This window comes from Camellia sinensis, chromosome 4 (assembly GCF_055761805.1).
Source record: "Camellia sinensis isolate YWXY chromosome 4, ASM5576180v1, whole genome shotgun sequence".
Classification (NCBI taxonomy): Eukaryota; Viridiplantae; Streptophyta; class Magnoliopsida; order Ericales; family Theaceae; genus Camellia; species Camellia sinensis.
Genome location: NC_138964.1, coordinates 158,521,792 through 158,542,178, shown reverse-complemented (window position 1 = coordinate 158,542,178; position 20,387 = coordinate 158,521,792). Strand labels below are relative to the sequence as shown.

General features: G+C 33.0%; 1 protein-coding gene across 1 annotated transcript; it reads right to left on the bottom strand.

The window, feature by feature from the left end:
- Positions 1 to 3,186: 3,186 nt before the first annotated feature.
- On the bottom strand, positions 3,187 to 10,524 carry LOC114305727 (hexosyltransferase GAUT11). Its single transcript, XM_028250867.2, has 2 exons — positions 9,726 to 10,524; positions 3,187 to 4,976 (listed from the first exon to the last, which is right to left on the bottom strand). The coding sequence occupies exons 1-2, from the start codon at positions 9,879 to 9,881 to the stop codon at positions 3,519 to 3,521; spliced, it is 1,614 nt and encodes a 537-aa protein (XP_028106668.2). The 5' UTR covers positions 9,882 to 10,524; the 3' UTR covers positions 3,187 to 3,518.
- Between the last annotated feature and the right edge of the window lie 9,863 nt (positions 10,525 to 20,387).

Below are 20,387 nucleotides of genomic sequence, written 5' to 3'. Positions count from 1 at the left end.
CGATAGCCCAAAACAGATATTTCTAAATAGATATTTAAACAATTAAATTCTAAAATTTTTTGATAAATACAATATGTTCCACATCTCATCAAATATGAACAATTACATTAGTTTTTGTATCACAATCACATCCAGTAACCTCTCAAGGTCCATTTTTAACCGTGTCAGTTTTATTCAAACAGATACATTAAGCAAAATAATACCGTTAATGCCCAAGAAAACATCATTTTCTTTCCAAACTCATTCTCCAAGCATTATTCAACTATGACATCCTATTTTAATCAAAAGCTCTAAAAGTTAAACATAATTCCTTTATTTTCTTTAAAAATACTATTTTGGTCGCAAACCCGTAAAAATTTCAAAACCGATCAAGTCGAAATTCGTTTTTGTTCAAATTCAACACATAACTCTTTCATAACCTTATAAACATATTCCAAGTTTATACTTTCGCAATTTGGGCATCAACTCTTTATTTTTCTCAAAATTTCTCTTTTAAGTAAATAAATCACAAATTTTTTAAAAATTCTAATTAAATTATATACAACTCTAAGTTTTATATAATCAAGTAAAAATACATAAAGAAGTATAGGAAAAATTCCTACCTCGATCCAAGAGCTTCCAAGAAAATAAAAATTTCTAGCGACAAAATTTCGATTCGTTCAGATTAAATCGGAGCCCTCGAAACCGTCTACAATTTGATCTATGGAACTAAGGTCTAAAACCTAACAGGTTTTGATGAATTAAGGATTTTATATATAAAAAAAATAACCAAAGAAAAAACTTTCAGAAGGAGAGAGATAACCGAGAGAGAGAGGTTGATGGAAACAAACAAAAGCAATCCAAGTCTCCTTATTTCTCTACCTTGTGCTGGCAGAGAAATTGATTAAAAAATTATATATAAACAAAAGCTAAGCAAGTGGCAAATCAATCACCCAAAAAAGGCATGGCTAGCAATCCCCACGTGGTTCTATCCTTAAATTGATAAAAATATTTACAATTAAAATTATGATATAGCAAAATTATAAAATTTTGTAACACAAAATTATAAAATGGTATAATTTTTGTTATCACAAAATTTAACTCTCATTTAAAGGTATGGATCATAAATATTCACAACTCTTTTATGGTAATCAAATAATAATAATAAAACCATAACAATATTTCATGGTTACTAACGGGTCACGATTCAATCAATTAAGTTCAAAATAAATATAATTTAATAATTTAAAACAAATCTCAACTGAGATTAAATTTTAAATTCAAATTGATTCAACTAATTAAAAGGACATGAAAAGGGATACACCTATTCATGTAAAGAAATTGGTTGAGTTTTTGGGCCAACCTTTCTCTTTTGAAGAAAAGAGTGAAGGGATTGTACAGCGAATTGTAGAACTGTGTAGTTTTGAGAATTTGAATAAGGAAAATGCCTCATGCACCCACTGGGGTCGACCCCAGTGAGGTGGAACTCAATAATTGGACAAAAAAAAAAACTGTTTTTTTTTTTTTTTTTTTTTTTTTGGTTTCGGCCAGTGGGGGCGCGACACCTCACTGGGGGTGCGACCCCCACTGAGGGTATGCATCACTGTTGTTTGAATAATTTGGAAGTGAATAAAAATGGAACTCTACTTAACGAACCATTTAACAACCCAAATGATTGAGCACCAAGATCAAATTACTAAAGAAAAGTTAGGTGGTTTGTTTTGATTTGTTTCTTGGGAATATTGTTGCTGTTGGTACTTTATTAATCATTACTATTGTAATAGCTATCCCTTTCATCTGAATTTATAGGACATGTTTTAAATAAGAGCGATGTTATATTTACTTAAAAGTTTACTAATAATTTTATTAAGAACATATATGTCTAAATATCATTAGATATTTAGGGCTAGTTTGGCATGTACTAAATAAGTCAAAAAGTCAAAAAGTCAAAAAGTCACTATCTTATTTAAGTCATATCATCTTATTTAAATCACATCATTTCTCTAACACATCACATCAAACCCAACCCAAACCCACCAATAAGTCAAAAAGTACACTTTTTTAGGACATCACAAACCAACCCTTAAATGTCATTAACTAATCATATTTGACTTTTTGTATTTTTAGTTAGATTGTTAATATGTGTAAAATTATCCTATGTAAAAAAAGTAGAGAAAGTGATTAGCAGTTTATCTTCTAAATTTCTATTAAAAAACATCATTCAAACACAATCTGAATAAAAGATATAAAACTTATATGGTTTTATTGGGAGGGGGGCCCAAAATTAAAATAACATAAAGATGGATCAACAATAATATATAATCATCTTTCAATAAAAATAGAGAAAAAAATAAAATATTTTGAATACAAAATCAGGTTTGATCGAAGTAATAAATGGTCTAAATGGTCTATATATATATATATATATATATATAATTAAAAATAAAACTCACCTATAGTGAGCTCCTTACATAAGTAGGCAATCATTTTCTTCTCAGTTCTCCCCTCATTTTTATTGTAAGATAACTTGAGTTCAACTCAAACCTAGCAAAAGGAATTTGGCTTAGGTTCACTGGTCCACTGTCTTGTAGTTAGCAATTGAATTTTGAAGTTGTCAGTTAAATATTTTTTGTTGTTTTATTTAAATAATAAACAAATAAATAAATAAATAACACTAGTTTGGTGTACACATATTTTGTAAACTAGTAAAACAAAAATAAAGAAACATCTTTGATAAGTTGCCAAAAATGATGGCTAGCGATTGAAGGTGGCTGCATGTTGTGATCGAAATATTGTTGGAAGGCACAGGATGGTTGAAGAGTCGTTGGAGTTCACAAGAGGTGACCGTCCAATCACTGGAGCTAGCCAGAAAATCATCGGAAGGTGGTTTAGAGCTGGCCAAAGGGTCACCGACAGTTGCCATTCAGCCATCAACTGCCGATGGCCTGTGGCGGTTGACAGTTAAAAACTTATTGAAAATGAAGTAAAAATACCTTTTTCACTTTTTTAAAGCAAAAAAAATATACAAAATAAGTTTTTGTTTCTTGTTTTAGAATATTAAAAAAAAAATTAAAATTAAAATTACTAGGAGAACCAGCAAAAGTCTTCACAGCAAATCCTTCAAGAAAGGTTTTAAGGAGGGGATTCAAATCCATGATTACTTGGAGAGCCATAGAAATTGCTCAAAAAAAGAAAGACAAAATAGTATTTGTGTTCAATTCAACTACTTTATATAATTTAGAAGAGCTGAGAGATTATTACAAAATTGCTACAGAACAAACAATTCTAAAGCTGTGTAAAAAATCAATCACCGCAAGCCCCTTCACCTCATACAAATTTTCTTTCTACCCTAAGAGAATCTTTTCAAAATATCAAAATGAAAACGAAAAAAAAAAATTTATATAGAAAAAAAGATAGAAAAAATCTCCTAACGAGGCCAAAATTTTCTGCATGTGACACTACAATAACGTGGTTACAGTTTTGGAGAGTTGAACGTATTCAAAATGCATAAAATTTACCCGTAATTGAGAGTGAACGTTTCAACTCGTGACACAATCTTGGAGATAAGGGTGGCTCTGATTTACATACCGTTCCCATAGAGGCTTATACTTGCTAATAGCCAATTTCAGCCACGGTTTCATGTTTCCGTTGAAGTGAATTACAGCCGCACTCTCAATCAGACGGTTATCAATGTTGGGATCGTAACCCAATCCTAACACATGCCATCTCCGATCAAGTGGCTCTGTCAGTCCATAGAATGCTAAAAGGCCTGGTGGAAGTGTGCCCAGCTTCCAGAGTGTTCTATCTGCATTTCGCTGCTGCCAGTAATGATATCGAGCAGTCACGTTTGCTTTCCTCCACGCAATCAAATCGAAAACGTTCATGCCAAACGCCCAAGCACAAGCCTGTGGGTCGAACTTCGAGCTAATGATTGGATCCGAGAAGTTGAGATACTTGTAGTAGCGATGAAACGCTTCAAGACAAGTTTCAACCACTCCGTTCACATTTCCGTGCAAATCCAATGAAAAGAGATGGGTTAGTTCTTTCTGTACAACAACATCATCGTCAAGAAAAACTACTTTCTCAAGCTGGGGATAGACCTCTGGGATGTAGAATCGAAGGTGGTTCAATAAAGATACATGCTTTGGATTTCGGAGCTTTGGTTCCATTTTCATATCTTCATACCCTTCAAAATAATACGCTCGCAAATCTGTTTCAAGCAGTAGTTTTGAAATAGGAGAGTAAGAAGCATTCAACCAATTGAATTCTTCAATGTTCTGCACTTCTATTGTCGACCCTTTAAAGTCGTTGCTGAGGAACCAAGCCTGCATTGCCCCATAGTTCACTCCATTTGTCACAACATGGAAAATCAGCTGCTTTGGATGATCAGCATTGCAGACAGTTGAGTTAATAACAACCGAAACAGCCAACAAATTGTCTGAAAATATGCAGAAATGGTAGAGATTGTTGTCAACAAGACGGGGAGAGTTTCGCTTCTCATCCGCAAGATCTTGAAGGGACTTCTTCTTAAGCCAATCGGCCATGAGTTTGACATTTAGGCAAAGGAGATTCTTAGGTAATGCTTCGGCAGCTAATTGTCCAAACACCTCACTTTGAACTGTTGCCGCGCTTGCACGCTCTTCAAGGGCTTGAATATGGGACTTCAATGTCATCAGCGTGGTTGCAATGTCGTAATGGGCATCTTGGGCCTTAAAAATTAGTGACGATAGGCCTTTAATGATGGGTTTTGCTTCATCTTGATTGACGGGCTCCTCTGCCATGGCAGCCTTTGATAGCAAAAATTGGCAACTTCGGATCTTCTCACTGAGCTCCCATGCAAGACGAAGGTTATTGTGCTCTTTCGCAATAATGACATAAGCTTTGGCAAGTGTCATCTGTTCGGCTAATTGCCTAGCATATGAATTAGCACTTTGGATTTCTTCGGTAAAATTTAGATGCTCACGGGTGGTAACCTGTTCATATCTTGCATCTTTATCCTGGAAAGAAGAGGATATCAAATGCTCGGTTAGTCCTCCAAAGATGATTGAAAAATCATGGGCAATCAATTAACATATTCAGTAAGTAGAGTTTATATGAAAAAGATGTTAATAGTACACAAAACAGTAGGATAAAGTTGACAGATCTTCATAAGGTTGTGTTTGGGACAAGGATTTGAGAAAGGAACAGAAAAGGTATGGGATAAGTGAAGACAATTTAGCTTCTATTTCATTCACTTTTCCCTTCCTTTTTCCTTTCCTCCTCAAATCTTTGATCCAAGCACAACCTAACATAATGGAAGCGAGTACAAAAAGGCCCCATTTGCCACGAACATATCAAACAAATACTGAGATAGATATTTCCCAAGAACCGTACATTTAATTGTATCAGTACAGCCGAACAAATAAATATAAATATACATTGCTAAAATTGATTTTCTACAAATCACAGTGAGGTCTTGTTATCAAAAACTAGACGTATTTTGTTACTTCTTTGATCATGTGCTAAAGATAGATATGACAGTTACTGATACTTTTTCCATGTTCAAATTTATTTTTACTTATATCAGTAGACTTTTTCTTTTTTCTTTTTTCTTTTTTTTTCCTATTTAATAAGTTACTTGTATGAGTAAACATGCCATAGAGTTCATCACACACCAACACCTACACCTACACCCACACCCACACCCAACAAGCAAACATATACATATACATATGCATCGGCGAGGACCTCTAAGTAGAAGACACTATGGAGGAGCAATGCTTGTGTCGGGTATCAACACTTCTTGGACACTCATAGAAATGTGTTGGCTTATCTTTCATGTGTCCTAATTTACAAATAAATTTTCTTAATTTTGGGCACTTAGAGAACACTCCCTAACATGACTTATGTGGTGAATCTCTTGATAGGAGCAATACACAACATTCTTGGGGATGCAACCACCCCAAATGCATCTTAAAACACTTCCTAAAAATAATACATTGGCATGCATGACCAACATAAAGTAGGCAACGAAGTTTAAAAATAATAATAATAAAAAAATTTAAAAAAAAGGTAGTCAGAAAGCAAGTAGTAGAAGTATGAGCTATGTATATATGAAATATTTGTGGAGCCTCATCTTCACTCTTTTTTTTTTTCAATTTTAAGTAGAAATAATAAATTAAAGTACATAATTTTCTTATGTACTATGCATAAACATATATAGTTACATTAAAATGTTGCCATGTTCTTGCAGTGCCTGCATGCTATCTTTTAGAATTTGATGTGTTATGTGGTTCACCGAAAGACAATTCTTCAAAGGCTCAACTGGCTTGCAACAGTAGCACTAGTGAAGTGGTGTTAGTAATGGAAAATGATTGTCAGAGATGAAGAACTCTTAGTGATGTTCTAGAGGCAGAAATTCAAGGCAAAGGCCCTAGGTGTCCTACATTGTTATCTGGTAGATTCAAGAGGAGAAACTTGTTGAGTCTACCCTAATAAGAGCTTCAAACAGTACATCTTTACAAAACTTTATTTGATCTTCTAACAAGAAAATTACTCCACATTCAGAATTAGTCTATCAATTTCAAGCCGAGCTTTTAAACAATTATAACCACATACTCTCACAATCCCAAGTGGCATACCAAATTCATTCTCTTGTTTTTTTTGCCGCATGCAACAATCCATGTTCAAGAGTAAATCACTTTATGCTTTAGTCTTCCATCTAATTCAACATTCCAGATCTGCAACTCTACCTACTTTTTTTTTTTCAAGCTCATAGTTTTTCCTAAGCTCTCTATTTCTATTGTTAAGCATTGGATACATCTATCTCACCTATTTTTCTTTATGTTACGAATTCTAATGGACCCTATATCCTTTAATCTTATTTCTATCTAAGTAGCTCCAAATCCACATCAAATCCACGTAATTATATGCATATAAGTTAGGAAATTATCCTAAAACAGCATATCTTTAAACCTAGCAAATCTCCATAATTTCAGGATAGAACCTACGCCAATTGAGAAAAAATGTCTTGTGAACTCACATTGTTGAAATAGACCACTAAAAAGTTTTCCCTCGTTTTTAGAAGGAAATGCCTTCATTCCATCAAAATTATTAAATTCAGTCAGCAATGTAAAATCAGAGTTTAACCAATTTGACAACACTGTAAATTGAAAAGGATATAAATCTGCTTTACATTTTATGAATCATCAAATAAGATATCATGTGGAATGGAATGTGCCAAACTAAATTGTTAAATAATTAATTCCCCTCTGAGAGTGAAATATAATGATTGCATTTCGCATAGTAAGCTATACAGTTGAAACCCATAATTCATAAACAATCCATTGGTGCCTAAACAATTGAGTTTTTAAATGATTCTAAAACTGTAATAATAACTAATGCTGGCACTGATAGCAGCAATGGTGAAGGGTGATTCAAAATATATAGTAAGAAATCAATAATGATGGTGGTGGCGGCAGCAACAGTGAAGAGATTCATTTTGGCACAAGCAGTGATGGTGGTGACAATCACACTGAAGAAGACGTGGCAGAGGCTAAAATAATTATGATGTCAGCAGCTGCGTAGTATTTGGGTTACAGTACTAATCTGTGACTGATGTTTGTAGGAAAACAAAATTCTATAGGTACTAATCTTCACGATTTTCACAAAGCGGGTGTGAACACTTTCTACAAATTAGATTATTACATCTCAAGCACACCAGATGGAGGAAAAAATAGCATGTGCCGCTTATATATTGGGAAAACAAATATTCTAGCAATTGACTATCTACATAATAAAGAGCTATAATAGGACCAGGAACTAAAGAATTTGAAATGCAAACTTCACAGCATGAAAACTAATTTCGATATAATATTTGTTTTGGGGCAATCTACATAGTTGAAACGCAATCTACATAGTTCTTTCAATATAATATTTGTTTCAATATAATATTTGAAATGCAATCTACATAGTTGGTCCAGGTTTTTTGGGGCAAGCAGATCACTTATAGTTCAATGTTCATGAAAACTTCACAGCATGAAATGCAATGATGGTGAAAAAAAGAATTTGAAATTTTGATGAGCTTCTATTCTAGTACACTACACAGTAAATAAATAAATTTAGTTTTCTGAATCTATTTCTTTACAGGAAAATTAGAATCAGTAGAAGGGGGCACTCGATATTTATTTCAAGAGCCTACTCCTTAAAAACGGGCTTCTCTTATTATGTAATCATTTGAAAAGCTTAAGCGTAGCAGACATAGAAAATTAAATCCTAAGAAGCAATGTCAATTATTGGGTTGCATTTGGATTGATCAATTCAAATGAGCTTAACCAAAAGCTAATTTCGATATAAGCCACATTTAGATCAGAGATATGCTCCCTTAAAAGGTAAGCGTAAAATACAAAATCCATATGCAACATTACAGTTTTAATTTTTTGAAACTATGGGTTATATCAAACAACCAGTCAAAGAAAACATTATGCCCCCTTAAATGAGAGAGAGAGAGAGAGAGAGAGAGAGAGAGAGGAGGCTTATAAGTATCATGTTATTCATATTTAGTCAGAATTTCAACCATTCATCATTTAGTAGTTGGGCACTCAAGATTGTTTTAGCTAGGATAAGACTTCAAAACTTATTATGCTTTCATGCTTTAAGGTAATCTTAACCCACAATCTATAATTACAAGGACAATTCAAGGGTTATGGATTATTGTCCTTCTGACAGAGAATCCTCTCCTTTTTGGTTTGTAGACAAAAAAAAGAGACATAGAGACTTTATAAGGAATCTAATTGAGAAGAGAAAAAAGAAAAAAGGAAGAAAGAAAGAAACACCTTCACTTAGATATAGACCGTAGGACCACCTAAAACTGATATAGACCATAGGACCACCTAAAACTGGATGGCTACATGGTCCCTATAGTGATATGAATTCCATCCTATCATCCCAAATAACAGGAATAGTAAAAAAAAATAAAATGAATCGATTTAGATTCTATGAAAACAAGAAAATCTATACAAACATGGGGTGCTCTATAGTTTGGTGATCCAACATATAAAAAAAAATATCTTGGTGGCAATAAATACTTTACTTGAGGCCCTTTCCTCATTGGGAACTTAGTGACCTTAAAAACATATCAGTGCCTTCAAAAATGAAACAATCAAGTCTCTTTTGGAAAGAAATCAATTCAACAGCCCTAAAGAGCTTTACATCTAAGTGGGTCAACCAACTAAAAATCCAGTTTTTCCAACGTTATTGTAATGATTTCTGCCTAATTTGTGTTACAGATAAATATCTAATGACATTGAATCCGCAAGTGAACTCCTGCCTAGCCATGACATAATAAGTTGACAGCTGAGTAACAAAAATTAAGGTAAAAAAACCTAGGTCCACATTACAACTGTCACTCAGAGAGCTAAGGAAACAAAAAACTACGGCTGCCTTTGGATCTTGAATTTGAAAACAAATCCCTCACCAAATCCAAGACTCAAACACAGAGCCTAAATCTCCACACTCATTAGAGCCTGCACGCCAAATTATGATGTTCAAACCATCAACTGAAAACCCTCATAGACCTTCACCAGAGCAAATTAGTCTGAAACTATAAACTAGCGATTACTTTTTTTCTTTCAAAATTCACATAAACAGAGCATCCAATCCACAATATATCACACATCAGATTATATGAGTTGCAAGAAAAACAAGGGGGAAAACAAATTATTTTCATGAAAATAAAAATCAAAATTGAAGTAAGATCTGTGTCTTACCAGTATTGGCTGTTCGACCCGATCTTCATGGCGATGGTAGTGATGAACAACAAACAAAAGAAATCCAGCAACTGCGATAATCACAAGAAGCCCCCAGATCCAACATGAATACCTCCTCCGAACCGGGCGCCGGTAATCGGCCGCCCGCCGCCGCATCTTCCGCCGCTTCCTTCCACAATTCACCGCTGGAGAACCAATTCAAAACCACCCATCACTCGGATTCGATCATGGAATGATTTAGCTGGAGTTTTTCTCGAAACAAACCCAATAATCAGAATCAGAATCAGAATCAAAACCAACCCATCACTCAAATTGGATCAAGCAAGGAATGAAATGAGTCTCGCTTCAAAACCACCCATCACTCGGATTGGATCACGGAACTATTGAGTTGGAGTTTTAGTTTTTCTCTAATAAATCAAAAAATCGAAATAACCAGAAATCATAAACAGACCCATCGGTCGAATTGGATCGAGAAAGCAATTAAACGAGTCTCCCTCGCGATCTAAGGAAGCACCCTTGGCAGTGACTGAGATACTTGTCGTGTAGATATAAATTCAGAGTAAAGTACAAACCTTTGAATTGGGTAGTACAGTGTAATTTAAGGTGTAAAGAGATTGAAAGAGCAGATATTGGAATCTAGGAATGGGATGAGAGTGAAGCTTGTCGACAAAAGCTATTCGATCACAACAAGAGAGCTCTCTCCGCATGGATATGGCACCTTCGACTCAAAGGAGGGGGAGGGAAATAGACAAATAGGTGAGGGAAATTTGTGTCGGATTCTTCCTCTTCTTCTTCTTCTTTTTTTTTTTTAAAAAAAAAAAAAAAAAAGATTTAACATTTATAAAAAAATAAATATAAAATTTTAATTTTATCAATTTAAATTCTAATTATTTAATTAATTTTTAATCTAAGTTATTCATCTATTTTTGTTATGTAAATTTAACAAAAAAATAATATTTTAGTCGTTGAACTTAACAAAAAAAATATTTAAGACATTTTTAGTAATTAAAACATGTTTTAGATTAAAATTTAAATTAAAAGAATCAAACTTTGAGGGTTTCTTCAATAAATTTTTTTCTTTTTTTTTCAAATGATAACATGGGTTGCATGGACATTGGGTGAAAAATGTATTTCGTACTGTTAATTATATTTGGATAAATTTTAAATAAAAAAATCAAATTCAATTCTAATAAAAAATTAAATGAAAATTTGAATTTTTAAAAATTAAATTTTAACTATTTAATTAGCTGTAATAGGTGAAAAAATAAATCATAAGGTTATGATTTCTTGTTTTAAATGATAAAGAAAATAAATAAGTATAATTTTTATTATTTTTATTTTGATGAATAATAAATATTTTTATTTTGATGAATAATAAATAAAAAATAACATATAATGACTTTTATTTTATTTATTTTGGTAAGGTTTCTAGATATTATAAAACTTTTCTAAATAGTAACTTTCATATCTTACAAAACCACACCACAAGGAACAAAACATGAAAGATTTATTTTGTATAATTTTTTATTATTTTAAACATCGAAACGAATGATGAGAGATTTTCTCTATATATATATATATTTTTTTTTTCTTTTAATTCACCAAACTTCTCAATTTAAGTTCATTTACTATTTTGCCTTTAAGGATTACAAACAAATAAAATTTGAAATAAATATTTACAAGAGAGTGGGATATCAAAAAAATATTACAAAATTTACCATTACAATTACTAAAGTGCCCCTTATTTGTCAATATTCTTCGATTTCTTTCATTTTGCATCTCTTTCTTCCGGCCTCTATAACTTGGAACTATCTTTTCCCTACTCAACCGTGCTATCTCTATCCTTAGCTACACTTTTCCTGTAAGGGTATGGCTTCTGTCCAGTTCGGGATCGGATTAGACCGTATTGTTGGACCCGTGGGGACCTATCACGGGTCCCGTTTTGATAATCTAAATCATTCAATGTGTAGAAATCGTCGAGTATTATATGCCTGTAAAAAAATTACGTTGATCGGATATCGATAGCTATGTGATCAAAACAGTTTTTTTGTCAACCATTAATTTGTTCACCGTCCAATTTTTTTAATACGAAATTGATTTGATCATATAACTATCGATATCCAATCAACGTGATTTTTTACAGACATATAGTACTCGACGAGTTCTACACATTGAACGGTTCAGATTATCAAAACGGGACCCGCGGTGGGCCTCCACAGGCCCAACAGCACAATCCAGTCCGATCCAGTCGGACTGGACAGAAGCCATACTCTTTCCTGTAATCCCCTTTATTTATATCGGTTAGACTTATTTATTTTGATAATTTATTTAATTATATTTTAATTTATTTAAAAGAAAAAAATAGAATTTAAAATTTATTTTGATGATTTATTTAATTATGTTTTAATTTATTTGAAAGAGAAAAATAGAATTTAAAATTTATTTTGATGATTTATTTAATTTTAATTTATTTAAAAAAGAAAAATAAAATCCACAATTTCTTTTGATGATTTATTTAATTATGTTTTTATAGAATCCAAAATTTATTTTGAGGATTTATTTAAATTATGTTTTAATTTATTTGAAAGAGAAAAATAGAATCAAAATTTATTTTGTCCCATTATTTCTCACCTAAACTTTTATCCTAAATATTGTTTAAATGTATTTAATATTTGCTTAAGTCAAGAGTTCATTTCAACCTAAAAATAATGTCCAAACTAGAGGTTCAAACAGCCCAGCACAGCAGTAGGTCAAAAGGTTCAAATGGAAGATATTCAAATTAGTAATAATGGAGTGGAAGATATTCGAATTAGTAATGATGGTAAATTTCATTATATATACCAAAACCTCTAATGTAAACAAGTCACACAAAAAAAAATTAGAAAATATTTTTTGATCTATAATCACTTACATCTATTCTCTGAAAAATTCTCTGAGAAGTGTTCTTTAATTTTTGTTTACATTCTCTTTCAGAAATTATACACTGAGACGTATAGTTTTAAACCCATCTTTCATGTGTGAGGCTTACAGATAAATCAGAATTTCATTTTTATATCTATCTTTGAGAGATAATTCTTGTAGCTTTCTGTGAAAGCAAAAACACATTCTTTTCAACCTTGTAAGAGTGTAGTACACTCAGTGTTCTTGACTTAGAAAATCTATGTAAAATTTGTGGAGGATTGCTCTATCTGTGAAAAGGTTGCTAGCACCCTGTGAAGCCAAAGTATAGTAAAAAATCTCAAATAAAGCTTGAGGAGTGGACGTAGGCCGAGTTGAAGCCGAACCACTATAAATTTGTTTGCCTCTCTCTCCCTTATCTCTTTATTTTATTTAAATTGTCATAGCTATATTTCACATTTTCACTGTGCTAAAATTATTAACTGACATAGTTGTTAGAACACTTGTTTTAATTATTTTTATTTCATTAACTATATTTATCTATTGTGCTAGTCATAATCTTTTATTAGGGTATTATTATTTTTATTTATAAAAACCTAATTCACCCCCCTTCTTTGATTGTCTTTTGGGTAAGAATTGATATCAGAGCCTAGACTCTTATTTTAGATTTAACCATCTGGGAGTTTTGATCCATAACAACCTTAGCTGAAGGACAAGCCACAAATAGACCACTATTGTTTGACAGAAACAACTATAGTTATTGGAAGGATAAGATGACCCTATACCTACAAGCCACTGATTATGCCATGTGGATTATTGTCACCAAATGTCCAAAAATTCCTACCAAATTAGTAGACAATATTAGTGTACCTAAAACTAAAGATGAATGTGATGAGATGGATCATAAATTATTGCAAGTCAATGCTAAAGCCAAACTCACCCTTGTTTGTGGATTAGACTCTAAAGAGTATAATAGAATTTCAAATTGTGATTCGGCAAAAGAAATTTAGGACAAACTTGAGGTAACGTGTGAAGGTACAAACCAAGTGAAGGAATCTCGTATTGATATACTTGTCCATAGTTATAAATTGTTTAAAATGAACTCTGATGAATCTATTTCAAGTATGTTTACTAGATTTACTGAAATTGTAAACTCTTTAAAATTTCTTTGCAAAACTTATACTAACAGTGAGTTGGTATGAAAAATTCTTAGGTGTTTACCAAAGAATTGGGAAGTAGAGGTCACGACCATTATAGAAGCCAAAAATCTCTCCAAACTTAGATTTGATGAGCTTATGGGTTCCCTTATGACTCATGAGATCACCATGAAAAGACATGAGGATGTTAAAAACAAAAAGAAAAGTGAAATTACATTCAAAGCTTCATCAAATGAAGAAGAACATGAAAACTCCAGTAAGGATGAAAGCTATGACATGTTTAATAGAAATCTCAAAAAGCACTTCAAGAAAAACAATTATGGAAGAAAAAGACCTTTCAAGAAAGAGTACAACAAATATAACAAAAAAGAACTTATTATTTGCTATGAGTGCAAAAATCCTGGACATATGAAGATGGATTGTCCAAAATTGAAGAATCATGGAAAATACTACAAAAGAAACAAAAAGGCCATGGTAGCATCTTGGGAAGAAAGTGAAGATGAAAGCTCAAGTGATGAAGTTAAAAATGAAGTAGCCAACTTATGTCTCATGGCTCTTGAAGATGAAGACTCTACTCAAGATGAGGTAACTACTTTTTATGAAGAACTTGAAAGTTCATTCTATGACTACAAGATGAATTTAGAAAAGTTTGTGTCAAAAATAATGTGCTGAAGAAATTTATTGCATCTTTATCTATTAATGTAGAAGAATTAAAGAAAGAAAAAATTGTTTTGAAAAATGATTTTGATACTATCTCTAATGAGAAAATTGCTTTAAAAAACAATATTGATGATTTAACAAAAACACTTGAAAATTTTGTAAAAGGTAGAAATAATCTCAACATACTTCTTGAAAATCAAATGTGTTTTCGATAAAACGGACATTGGATATGACCCTATTAAAAAACAAAAGAATCTCAATACAATTTTTGAAAAGGCACCTCTCATGTAGGGGTGGGCAATGGTTTATCCGACCCGCACAACCCGCCCAAACCGACTCTACCTGCACAAATCTAACCCTACCCGCATACATAAATAGGGCAGGTGCGGGTCAATTTTTCCATACAAAATCGGGTTCGGATCAAATCCGACCCTACCCGCGAAACCGCATGACTCGCCCGCAAATTATGTTTAAAATAAAAAAAAAAAATATGCTCTCGCATCATTTGTTGAATTCATTTGGGCATCCTCCTCTCTCTCTCTACCTCACCCAGCTCTCTCTCTCTACCCTACCCAGCTCTTTCTCTCTTTTTCTCTCTCTCTCTCCCCTCCCCGTCGCCGTCACCACCACCATCTCTTGTCTCTTGCTCACCATCTCATTCATGTCCTCTCGTCGCCATCTCTCTCCTCTCCTCTCCTCTCCTCTACTGTTGTTGTTGTCTCTCGCAGATCAACCTCAGTTCCCTACTCTATCGCCGCTCCATCACCACTAGCCATGTCGTTGGCTAGTTGCCGTTGTCCCCCTCCTCTTCTCCTCTATCGCCGTCGCCCACCAGATCTGGAAGATTTACAGCACAAAAAAAAAAAGGTTTCATTTAACAAAGGTACTTAGATCTAGTTTATTTATTTATTTTTGTTGTGTTTTGCTTTGCTTTGCTTTGCTGGTTTCTTCAGACTTCATTTATTTTTGTTGTGTTGTGGGTTTGCTTTGCAGGCTTATGTTTTCATTGTTGTAACTTGTAAACTTGTAACTGGTATCATACCAGTGGTATGTGATAAAGCTAAGCTCACTGTTTTGATTGTTTTGTTTTTTTATGGTTTCAGAAAATGATGAAGGCCCCCCAACGTAAAAGCCTAAAAATAATTTTTTTTAAAAAAAAATTAAATTAAATTAATTCACAAACCGCCCGCAACCGCCCGTACAACCGCATGACCCACCCGTTCAATCCGAAACCCGCACTGTGGGCGGACGCGGTTCCATTTTTTCCCAACCTGCACCCTATCGGGCGGGTCCAACCCGTCATCCGAACCGCACAGAACCGATCCGTGGCCATCCCTACTCTCATGACTCACCCTCATATTACTTGTTACTATTGTAGAAAGAAAGGCCATTATATATCTTCTTGTCCATTCACAAATAATATAAACACGGGAATTAAAAAGATTTGGATTGTTAAAGGATCTAACAAAACTAACTAAGAAGGACCCAAGAAACTATGGGTACCAAAAACCAATACTTGATTGTCATTTTGTAGGTTTTCTTTAAGTTCAAAGCTAAAGAAGGGAAGTGGTACCTTGATAGTGGATGTTCTAGACATATGACCGGAGATAAATCATTCTTTACTACACTGTCATCCAAAGATGAAGGCTTTGTTACTTTTGGAGACAACAAGAAAGGAAAAATCATCGGTATTGGTAGCATCAGTATTTCTCCTAACCCTTTTATTGAAAATGTTTTACTTGTTGATGGACTTAAGTATAATCTACTTAGTATTAGTCAATTATGTGATAAAGGTAATCGAGTTATTTTTGATAAATCACATTGCACAATTGAAAGCACAAATGATCATAAAACTTTATTCGTTGGTAATCGTCACAATAATGTTTATGTTTTTCATTGCAATGATCTCTATGCTAGTGATGTTAAATGTCTATTTGTTAATAATGAAAATAGTTGGTTATGGCATAGAATACTTGGTCATGCTCATATGAATTTAATTGCTAAACTTTTGAAAAAGGATTTGGTCATTGGACTTTCAAAAATTAAATTTGAAAAAAATCATCTTTGTAGTGCTTGTCAACAAGGAAAACAAACTAAAACATCGTTTAAATCAAAGTCTCACATTTCTACAACTAGACCTTTACAACTACTGCATATGGATTTATTTGGTCCCTCAAGGACATCTAGTCTAGGTGATAAACATTATTGTCTTGTTATTGTTGATGATTATTCAAGATTTACATAGGTTATGTTTTTAGTACATAAAGATGAAACCTTTTCTTCTTTTACAAAACTCTATCGTAGAATTCAAAATGAAAAAGGCTTTCTTATTACTAATATTCGAACCGACCATGGTAGAAAACTTGAAAATGAGAAATTTGAATTATTTTTGTGATGAGCATGGTATTTGACATAATTTTTCAGCACCTAGAATCCCTCAACAAAATGGTGTAGTAGAAATGAAGAATAGAACTTTGGAAGAGATGAGAAGAACAATGCTTTGCGAAAAATAATCTTCCTAAATATTTTTGAACCGAAGCCGTTCACACCGCATGCTATATCTTAAATCGTGCATTAATTAGACCTATTTTTAAAAAGACTCCTTATAAAACTTTGATATGATAAAAAGCCCAATATTAGTCACATGCATATTTTTGGTTGTAAATGTTTTGTGCATAATAATAGTAAGGATAACTTAGGTAAATTTGATTCAAATTTTTCTTGGCTATTCCTTAACTAGCAAAGCTTATCATGTTTTTAATAAAAGAACTTTTGTTGTGGAAGAATCTATACATGTGGCATTTGATGAAACTAACATCTCTACTCAAAAGCAAATTGTTAGTGATAATATAGATTTGGAACCAAATATGGAAGATTCAAGTATCCACAAAGAAGAGAACCAAACATGTAAGTTGAACAAAGAAATTAAAAACCTATTCTTCCACCTCAAGAAGAATGAGGAAATAATGATGATTTGCCAAGAAAATGGAAGTTTGTTCATAATCAACCTAAGGATTTAATCCTATAGATGACCCTGCAAAAGGTATTGAAACTCGCTCTTCACTTAGAAATATTTGTAGTAACTTGGCTTTTCTTTCACAGATTAGGCCTCGTTTGGCAAATGGCTTTTTTAGCCAAAACGCCAAAAAGTTACTAAAAAAACCAAAAAGCCAACAACCCATACCAAAAAGTCAAAATTTTCACTTTCTCTTTACTTTTTGCACATCTTTTCGTAAAAAGTTAAAAAGTCATCCCAAGCATACTAATTTATTTTACATCATATTTTAGCCAAAAAGTCAAAAAGTTATTAAAAAAGCCTTTTCCCAAACGAGGCCTGAGCCTAAAAACTTTCAAGAAGCCGAATTCGATGAACATTGGATGATAGCTATGCATGAAGAGCTTAACCAATTTGAGAGAAATAAAGTGTGAGAACTTATGCCAAAATCTAAAGATCATACCATTATTGGTACCAAATGGATCTTTCGAAGCAAGCTTGATAAATCTAGCACAATTATAAAAAACAAGGCTAGACTTGTTGCACAAGGATACAATCAAGAAGAAGGTATTGATTTCGATGAAACCTTTGCTCCGGTTGCTAGATTAGAAGCCATTCGCATGTTACTTGCATTTGCATGTTTTGAAGATTTCAAACTTTATTAAATGGATATAAAAAGTGTCTTTCTTAATAGTTTTATAAATAAGGAAGTTTATGTTAAACAACCCCCAGGTTTTGAAGATCATACTTTTCCAAATCATGTCTTTAAACTATCAAAAGCTTTATATGGTTTGAAACAAGCACCTCGTGCATGGTATGAATGATTAAGTAAATTTTTGATTGAAAATAACTTTTCTAGAGGAACGATTGACACAACACTTTTTGTTAAAACTAAAAATGATGATTTACTTATTATGCAAATATATGTGGATGACATTATATTTGGTGCTACTAATGAAACTTTGTGTAAAGAATTTGCTAAGTGTATGCAAGGTGAGTTTGAGATGAGCATGATGGGGGAGCTAAATTATTTCCTTGGGCTTCAAATCAAACAATGTAAGGAAGGAATTTTTATCAACCAAGCTAAGTACACAAAAGACTACTCAAAAAGTTTGGTATATATGACTCAAAAATAGCTGGAACACCTATAAGCACATCCATTAAGCTAGACAACGATGAAAAAGGTAAGTCAATTGATCAAACAAAATATCGAGGTATGATCGGCTCACTTCTTTATTTAACTGCAAGTAGACTCGATATTATGTTTAGTGTTTGTATGTGTGCTAGATATCAATCAAATCCTAAGGAATCACATCTCAGTGTTGTTAAAAGAATTTTTAGATATCTTGTTGGCACTCAAAATTTGGGACTGTTTTATCCTAGAGGTGTTGCATTTGATTTAATTAGTTACTCGGATGTTGACTTTGCCGGATGCAAACTTGATAAAAAAAAAAAAAAGCACCAGTGGCACTTGTCACTTTCTTGGTAACTCATTAGTATCTTGGTTTAGCAAAACGCAAAATTCTGTTACTTTATCAACGGCCGAAGCTAAATATATAGCTTCCGGAAGTTGTTGTGCCCAAATACTTTAGATAAAACAACAATTGGAGGACTTTAATTTGCATTATGATCATGTCTTTATTAAATGTGATAATACTAGTGCCATCAATTTAAGCAAAAATTCGGTTCAACACTCACGAACAAAACATATTGAAATTTGACATCATTTTTTAAGAGATCATGTTCAAAAATGGGATATTGTACTGGAATTTGTAAACACCAACAAGCAATTAGCAGACATTTTCACAAAACCCCTAAGCGAGGATCGCTTCAATTTTATTCGTGGCGAGCTTGGAAGTCAATTTCTACTTTAAAAGTTTTGTTATGACTGTGAAACTTGAATTTTTGTTAAAATGATATATGTGTATTACTACATTGATATGAAAACATTTATATCAGTTGTATGCTCTCAAGTCATTCATACATTTATTCTCTTTAACCGTTTGTTATTCTTAACTTTGTAATTTTTTTTGGATTCTACATCTTGAGGTAAAATTAACTTTGCATACATTGATTTTTTTTAAACCCTCATGGTACTTTTTTTTCCATTACCATTCCAGCAACACCAACGTCCCATTAAATTTAATTTCTGCTGCTATTATTTTATTTTAATTTTTTTATTAGGCTTAATTTCTTTTATTTTTATTATTTTTTTCTCATTATTATTTTTTGTTTGGGCTTAATTTTCTTTTTTTTTCTTCTTTTTAATTTCATTTTTCAGTACTTAAACATAAAAACAAAAACAAATCAAAATACAAATATTTATATAAAAAAAAAAAAAACACCTTTCGTTTTTTTACGGCCATACGCTGATCATAATAAACGTATTTACATTAAAAAAAAACCTTCATTTTTTTTACGGCCATACGCCGATTTTACTTACTTGTCTTTTTCATCGTTTTCTTCCTTTTTTTATCACCTTGGGAGGCCCTTGAAGGCCCTGCCCCCATGCTTTCGTTGAGAGCGACGACTCCCTGCTAACTATCAAAGGTCAAAAACGACGTTGCTCCAAATCGGGCCATGGAGGTAGTCTTCCGTTTAAGCTCTTTATTTTCATTCTTCAGTGCGCAAATCTCTGCTCGCGCATCCTTGTACATGTGCTGGACCAATAAGAGTTGGGCGTTGACCTGGTAGAGCTCACTCGTCCTGTTCTACAGTCGGTGAGCCAATTTTGTAACTGCAGCCACTGTCTCCGTACAGGACGTCAGTGTGAAATGATTGGCTTCAATGTCTGATTGAGCTACCATTATTTGCTCAATCGACATCATATGAAGGTTGGGAAGAGTAGAAGTTGGGGCACTTGGCCCAGCAACGCTTACGGGATCATTCAAGTCCGGAAAGAGGGTAAGGGAACGGAACGAGGCCATGAAGTAGAAGAGAGAGATGTAATCG

Excerpts from the sequence above, each read along its gene's own strand:
- LOC114305727 (XM_028250867.2), bottom strand. The coding sequence starts at position 9,881 with ATGCGGCGGCGGGCGGCCGATTACCGGCGCCCGGTTCGGAGGAGGTAT. Across the intron at positions 4,977-9,725 it reads GGGTCGAACAGCCAATACTG|GATAAAGATGCAAGATATGA; the intron begins GTAAGACACAGA and ends TCTTCTTTCCAG.